Below are 7,599 nucleotides of genomic sequence, written 5' to 3'. Positions count from 1 at the left end.
TTAAACACTCCCTCCCCATCCCCCTCCCCCAGCCCCTGGTAAACACCATTCTGCTTTCTGTCTCTATGAATTTGACTGCTTTAAGGACCGCATACGAGTGCGCTCACAGAGCGTTTGTCTTTTCGTGGCTGGCTTATTTCACTCAGCACAGTGTCTTCAAGGTTCACGCATGCTGTAGCCTGTGCCAGTGCTGCACCCCTTCTGGCTGAGTAAAACGTCCCATTGTACGCACAGACCACTTTTGCTTATCCCTGCACCTATCAACGAACACTTGGCTGTTGTGAAGTACACTGCCATGAACACGAGGGTACAAATATCTCTCTGAGACCCTGCTGTCAACTCTTTTGGGTTTATACCCAGAAGTGGAATTGCTGGATCACGTGGTAATTCTATGTTTAATTTTTTGAGGACGCACCATACTATTTTCTATAGTGGCTGCACCATTTTTTATTCCCACCAACAATGCACAAGGATTTTGATTTCTCCACATCCTTGCCAATACTTGTGATTTTCTGGGGCTTTTTGTTTGTTTGTTTGGTTGGTTGGTTGGTTTCTTTCTGGCCGCGCAGCACGGCCTGTGGGATCTTAGTTCCCCGACCAGGGATCGAACCTGGGCCCTCGGAGTCCTAACCACTGGACCGCCAGGGAAGTCCCTTCTGGGGTTTTTTGATAGTGGCCATCCTAATGGGTGTGAGGTGATATCTCACTGTGGTTTTGATTTGCATTTCCATAACGATTAGTGATGTTGAGCATCTTTTCATGGACTTATTGGCATTTATATGTCTTCTTTAGAGAGATGTTGATTCAAGGCCTTTGCCCATTTTAAAATTGAGTTGTTTGGAGTTTGCTGTTGTTGAGCTGTAGGAGTTCTTTATATATTCTGGACATTAATTCCAATATCAGATATATGATTTGCAAATATTTTCTCCTGTTCTGAGGGTTGCCTTTTCACTCTCTCGATAGCTTCTTTGATGCACAGAAGTTTTCAATTTATCCAGTCTATTATTTTTGTTTTGTTGTTGCCTGTGCTTTTGGTATCATATCCAAGAAATCATTGCCAAATCCAAGGCCATGAAGATTTCCCCCTATGTCTCAGCTCTGACAATGAGGACTTTCGTGGCAGGGTTTTAATGCCCCGATAGCACCACACCTCCCAGGTGCCCCAGGCAGAGGCACCCTCCCCCAGGCTCCTGTCTTCACCGTCATACAGAGCTTGGTGCTCTGCTGTACCCACCCCGTGAGAACAGGTGCCGGGGGCAGGGCCCATGCGTCACCCCCGCACCCCTTCCCCAGGACCGTCCCCCAGAACCCGCCCACAGCAGCAGTCTCGGGCAACCCTTCCAGTGGATGAATACAGGCTGGGTTCTGCTCCTGGTGGCCTCCCAGGACTTATCCCCTGTCTGGGATACATCCTGAGACTTATCACCCACCCCAAAACACCAGGGCTGATGCGCCCCCTCGTGGTCTCCGGGCAGTGGACTGGATGCCGAGAGAGGCCCCCAGAGCTGGACAGAGGGGGAAGGCGATGAGATACCGCTCCCACAGCACACGTGCCCAGGGGCCCACTTGGGGTGACCCCAAGAGGTTGACCGGCAGTGTCCCTAACTGTGAGCCTCCCAAGCACCGCGTTACAGGGCCTCTGCTGCTATCTCATGGCCAGGCCTCAGGCGTGGACAGATGGCCGGGAGGCACAGACACACAGATGGCAACCAGCAGCCTGGGGCCAGCGGGCAGTGGGACAGTCAGCCTTGTCACAAGTCAGCGGTTCTGGGCAGTGCCCGAGGCTGCACCCCAGCCAGTGGGCAGAACAGGGATGCATTTTGGTGCCACAGCAGAATTCTCAGGCTACTTCTGCCCAGCACCTGCAGGGCACACACCCCAAAGAGGCGGTGGACCCGGGTCAGCTGAGCCACAGCGGCCAGTAGGAGCCCCTCTTCTCAGGAGCTGTCGCCGGCCGTCCCACCAAACCGGCCACCAGGAGACACGTCTGCTGGGGACACGGGAGGCGAGGGGGCCCGGGGCGCAGGGTCACAGAGGAGGAGAGACAGGCACAAACGCCAGCCAGACCTCAGGGCCGATTTCAGTGAGACCTGCGGCCCGGAGGCCACGGGGCTGGGACAGAGGAGCCCGCTCCTTCCCGGCCTCCCACCCTCTTCCCAGGCTGCCCTGCATGTGACCCGTCTTTAGAGGACACGTCAGGGTCCCCCATCACATCCGCAGCAGGCCCAGCAGCATCCACCCCGGCTCCGTCTGTTAGGCCATCCAAGGGCCGGAGTGGCCTGAGCATGGGGAAGTCCACGCTTTCCTGAGAGTTTCGAGGTCCCTTCCTCTTGGGGAGGGTCTGGCTCAGGGGTGGCAAATTCTGGTGCCCCCGGGGCCAGCGAGGGACAGAAAGAGGTGAGGCCAGCCTGGCCCTGTTTCAGCTTCCCCACTCCTCACCCAGCCCCCTGGGGCCCCCTGTCCACACGTGGGCCCGGCACGGCCAGGACTGCGGACTGTCCTGAGGGAGTTTATGGGTGACCTGTCACTGTAAACTCGGTAGGGGCTGAGGAGAACCCAGCGAGGTTCCTGCTTCAAGGAGGGAATGGTGACAAAACGCGGCGATGGCCTGACGGTGAGGGACCTTCCTGTGCACAGAGGAGGGGTGGCCACGTGCTGGGCAGGGGCCGGTGGGTGAGGCCACAGCATGGCCCTCACTGCTGGGGTCCCTGGGCACCTTCTCCAAGCCCCAGGGGGAGGCGCTGGGTCCAGAGCGCTGGCCAGCAGAGCCCATGAGGAGGGGGTCAGGACAGCCGCTGTCCTCCCTGAGCCCACCCTGCCCGCAGCCCCATCCCACTGGGGCCCCCCATATGGTGAGCTTCTCCATCACACCCTCTCTCATTCCAGAGCCTTCCCCGGGGGCTGTGCCCAGGCCCAGGGCTGAGCCCTTCCCTGAGGGCTCTCCGGCCCACGGATGGCCCAGGACGAGAAGCCGCGAGCACGGATGCCGGGCCGTGAAGCCCTGGGTGGTGCGTAGGGGGCCCGTGTGAGCCTAGGGGGGCGGGGGCATGGGGGCCAGAGAAGGGGTCTTGGAGGAGAGGGTGCTGGGGTGGGTGAGGGTAAGGCCAGAGGGCACAGGGCTGCTCTGCTCAGCCTCGAGTGTTCAAGGGGGCAGAACAGGCCGAGGCGGGTGTCCAGGTGGGGGGGGTACAGGCTGGACAACCCCACCCGCCAGAGGGGCACCAACTTCCCTCGCGTCCAGCCGGCGGGTCTTATTTGGACTCGTCTGAGGGACCTTCACGGGTGGTCACACCGATCTCTGCAGCCTCTCATCCCCCCACTGTCCGAGAACCCCCCTTTGAGCCCCCCAGGTAGGAACTCTCCCCAGAGGGCAGGGTCGCACTCTCCCAGCCCCCGAGCCCAGCTCCCCAGGTGCTCAGTCCTTGGGGCCCACAGGGGTCCAGGGCTCCAGGAGCTAGAGGCAGCCCTGGGTGCCAGGCTGGTGCCCCAGCCATGGCGGTCAGAACCTAGGCCTCTGCTTGGCGCCTTTGGAAGCCAGAAGTCACCACTAATCCAGAGGGGCCGTGCTCAGAGGATGGCCTTGTCCCCCGTCCCCCAGAACTGTCCAGTGAGCCCCGCGGCAGCCTGAATGCCCAGCGGGGCTGTGTCCGGCCAAGAGCCCGTCCTGTCCCTGCGTACGGCACGCTCGTGGCTATCCTCACGGGTGGTGGGGAGGGGGTGGGGGCAGCCTGAGGACACCAGGAGGAGACAGAGGGCACGCGTTTCTCGGGGAGAGCTTCCTTTAAGCAACGGCACCACCGTCGTACAGTTCGGCTGTGAGGAAGTGGCCTGGACCCCGTCAGTCTCTCCCCTGGCAGCCCTGGGGACAGGTATGCTGACCCACTAAGTGTCCACCCTCACTGCTGGCCCCTTCTGGCCTTGCCCGGCAGGCCACCTCTATCTCCTGAGCTGCCTCAGAAGAGCCCAGGTCTCTGGGAGTCTGGGGACCACCCCCCGTCCCCAGGGCCCCGAACTGGCCTCCTTTCATTAGAGGGGCTGTCACTCCCACTGCAGGGCCCACCTCCAGAGGCTGCCCGTTTCCAAGAGGGATTCCTGTCGGCATTAGCCTGGCTGGGAAAGGTCCAGATTTGAAGGAGGATCCCCTGAGGGCAGGGAACACTGGGGAGCCAGACTCACTGCAGAGGCCCAGGCTGGGGAGCACAGAGCTCTGGGCCTGCAGGGACAGCCCCGGTCCCCCCTTCACCTCTCCCATCACCACCCCCAACGGGTCAGCTGCTGCCAGTGGTCTGTGTGGTTCCGGGGATGTTCAGGTGAGGGGAAGTGAAGTATGAAGCGCACGAGCCACGGGGCAGGTCACCTGACGGGCTCCAAAAGGAAGTCAGGTTCCAGAGGCGCATCCGAGGGCAGGTGAGGAAGACGGGGGTCTGCTCTGGTCCTGGGGCAGGTGACCTCCCCTCCGCAGGCTCGATCTGCTCACCTGTTACATGGCATTGCACTACTGAACTCAAGTTCCTTTGCAAATGCTCGGAAAAGAGTCACAGTTTACCATTCTCAATCAGGAAGGACCCGTGGTCTGCACGCCTCCTCTACCTGGTGTGTGGCCACCAAGCACACAACTCCTCCTGGGGCAACTGCTCAGTGGAGGGCTGAGGGCCCTTCCCTGCAGGGCTGGGGGCCTGGGTGAGAGGCCAGTTGCCCGGGTGTGGTCGCTCAGGTGGAGAGCTTCACCCAGGGCCTCTCCAGGTCTCCTGGGGAACAGCTTCTGGACAACAGCGTTCCCTAGTCCCCATGGCAACGGGGCCTGCACTCCTGTTTCCAGGGAAAACCAGCCCTCAGCGTCATGGTTGCCGCAGCAACGCCTATGGGCTCAGTCAGCCACGCTGTCCCGCCAACCCAGAGAGGGCAGCTGGGCACCCAGGACAGAGGAGCCAGGTGCTGCCCAGGTGCGGGGTCGGTGCACAGAAGGAGGTCCTGGCCCGGCCAGGGTCCCAGGAGGAAACTCACCAGCAGCAGAGTCCCTGCTTTCCCTTGCGTCCTGTGCCCCAGCCCACGATGAGTTCCGCCTCCAGCGAGCCGGGCAACGGGGACTCTGCCGAGCGGTCCCGGCTGGGGCTGGACGCTGTGATCCAGGTCAGTGGTGTGGCTGCGATCCGGCACCCTCCTGGGAGCAGGCCCCAAGGGCACCTTGGGAGGGAAAGGACCCTGCACAGAGAGGCCACACCTCCCCGGCTCCAAGGGGCACTTTCCACGTGGTCAGCATGAGCACCACATGAGCGCGCGCGCACACACAGGCACCTTACACACAGGTGCACACATACACACACAGGTGCACACAGGTGCAGACTCTGCTCGGGACAGGAGCCTGGGGAGAGACTGAACTGGGGGCCGGGGGCCTGAGCCCCAGGGCCAGCCTCCCTGCTCCGTGCTGTGTGGGCTCGGGCTATCAGCCCCCCTCTCTGGGCCTCAGGCTTGCGGCCTGCACACTAGGGGTGGGGCATGGAGGACCCTCCCACCCCAACCTTCTGGGGTCTAGTTCACTACTGCCTTGGGGCCAAGTGTGGGAATCAGCGGGGGCTCCCCTGGAGAGGCGTGCGCCCATGGGGGTGGTCCGTGCCCAGTGTCTAGTCTGTGAGCTCCAGAAGTGCTGGTTCGGTTTTCCTTCATAGCACTCACCTGCATAACAAAAACAACAGCGACACCGATAACGACTGGGAATTACCCCACGCCCCCTCCTCTTCACTCCCTACTCCCAGCCCGTGCCCGGCCCTGCCACCCCACTCCCTTAAGTGCCCCCCGCTGGCCATCACAGCCAGACAGTCCCCACCCTGATTCACCCCTCAGGGATCCCAGTGAACCCCTGGGAACCAGCTGACTCAGAGTTGTTTATTAACCCAGTTATTAGACTCTCAGCAGTGCGCTGCGTGATGGGGGGTGACGTGGCCCTGTGCAGACAGACAGGTCACCGCAGAAGAGTAATTGCCGACAGTTGTCCCCGTGATTAAACAACAAGGCGGAGCCGCCACGCGTGCGCGCGCGCACACACAGGTGCCCACACAGGACAGAACACGACCGGCGCAGGATATTTGAATCAGGTGATGCAGCCAGCAAGGCTGACGACATGGCCCTGGGTGGGGTGACTTTCTCTGTCCAGCTCCCGTGAGGTCCAGCTCTGCGAGGCCCTGGGTGCCGGTGACCATGAGGGCCGGTGGGGGGTCAGGGGAGGGAGGGCCACTTGCACACCAGTTTCCAAACCAGGTCCCCAATCAACCTGTGAGGATTATACCACCCCTTTGGGTTCCAGGAAAATAGAGGCTCGAGAGTCGAAGCAAGTTGCTATGGTTACGGGCTGGTTTGAGGGAGAAACACAGGATGGTGCCGACATCCGGCAGTGGGCATTGGTGCTTGGCAAAAGTGGCTGCCCCCCAGCTCCCGCTGCCTGTGGGAAACCGTCATCTGAAAGCCACGGGGAGCCCTGGCTGAGGTCCGCTCTGCCCACCCAGCCAACACCTGTTGTCTTCATCACGGTGATGGAGATCGCGGTGCATTTACTCCAGGGCTGAGCAGGCAGGCAGGCGCCTCAAGATGCCCAGATAGGCCTGTCCGGAGGGGGAGGAGGGGGCATCCTCCAGCCCCTCCAGCTACAGACGGGGAAACCGAGGAGTCCGCGCAAGGCGTGGCTTGAGGACGGGGGCTCCTGTGGAACCAGACCTGAATGCGTTCCCCTGCCCAGAGGAGCTCCTGACACCCCACTTGCTGCAGCCGGAGCTGCTGCCCCTGTCAACCCCGGCCCGGGCCCACCCTCAGAGCTGGATTCTCTGAGGGTCTGGACGCAGAGGCGGTGGAGGAGGCCGATGGGCAGGAAGATCTGTAATTCTGGGCCCAGTTCCTCTAGAAGCTTCAGGAATTTTCAGACTCTTTCTTTTGGGTTAGGTTTTGATTAACGGTATTTTTCTAAGAACTTGTCTATTATATATAAATTTTCAAATTTACTGCCCAAGGTTGTTCCCAATATCCTCTTACTGTCTTCTTGAAGTCTGAGGCTCTGAAGCAGGTAACCACCTGCCCCTGAGTGTTGAGGGGCTTGAGATCCAGGGGTCACCCAGGACCCAATCTGAGGAAGTCCCTGGCAGGGTGCAATGAGTTGGTCACCCCGAACTGACGCCTCCTTTTTCGTTGCTGATACTGGTCATTGTGGATCCTCTGTATGGTATTTTGTCTTCTATTTCATTGATTTATATACTTTTTATTCCTTTGCTTTTCAGTTCTTTGGGCTGGTGTTCTAATTTTTTGAGATGCGTGCTTAGCTCATTGATTTGCAGCCTTCTTTGTTTAAAAAAATTTTTTTACTTAAAAAATTGTGGTAAATTATATATACATAAAATTTACCGTTTTCATCAGTTTTAAGTGTACAGCTCAATGGCATTGAGTACATTCACGTCGTGCCAGAACCACCATCCAACTCCAGAACTTTCTTCATCTTCCCCAACTGAAACTACCCCCGCTAAACACGAACTCCCCTCCCCCTCCCCTTCCCACTCCCCCCTGCACAGCACGCCTCCCCTCCCCTTCCCCCGCGCTCCCTTTTCCCCCCCACCCTAC

General features: G+C 59.7%; 1 protein-coding gene across 1 annotated transcript in view; it reads left to right on the top strand.

Annotated features, from left to right (window-relative positions):
• The first annotated feature begins 4,788 nt into the window (after positions 1-4,788).
• CROCC2 (ciliary rootlet coiled-coil, rootletin family member 2) overlaps positions 4,789-7,599 on the top strand; it is a 77,729-nt gene continuing 74,918 nt past the window's right edge. Inside the window, 1 exon segment of the mRNA XM_029225589.1 lies at positions 4,789-5,130. Within this exon segment, the coding sequence (XP_029081422.1) occupies positions 4,789-5,130 (342 nt within the window).

This window comes from Monodon monoceros, unplaced genomic scaffold, assembly GCF_005190385.1.
Source record: "Monodon monoceros isolate NGI ecotype Baffin Bay Population unplaced genomic scaffold, NGI_Narwhal_1 Super_Scaffold_16, whole genome shotgun sequence".
NCBI classification, from domain to species: domain Eukaryota; kingdom Metazoa; phylum Chordata; class Mammalia; order Artiodactyla; family Monodontidae; genus Monodon; species Monodon monoceros.
Note: the sequence above shows the minus strand (reverse complement) of the source record. Positions and strands in the feature narration are given on the sequence as shown.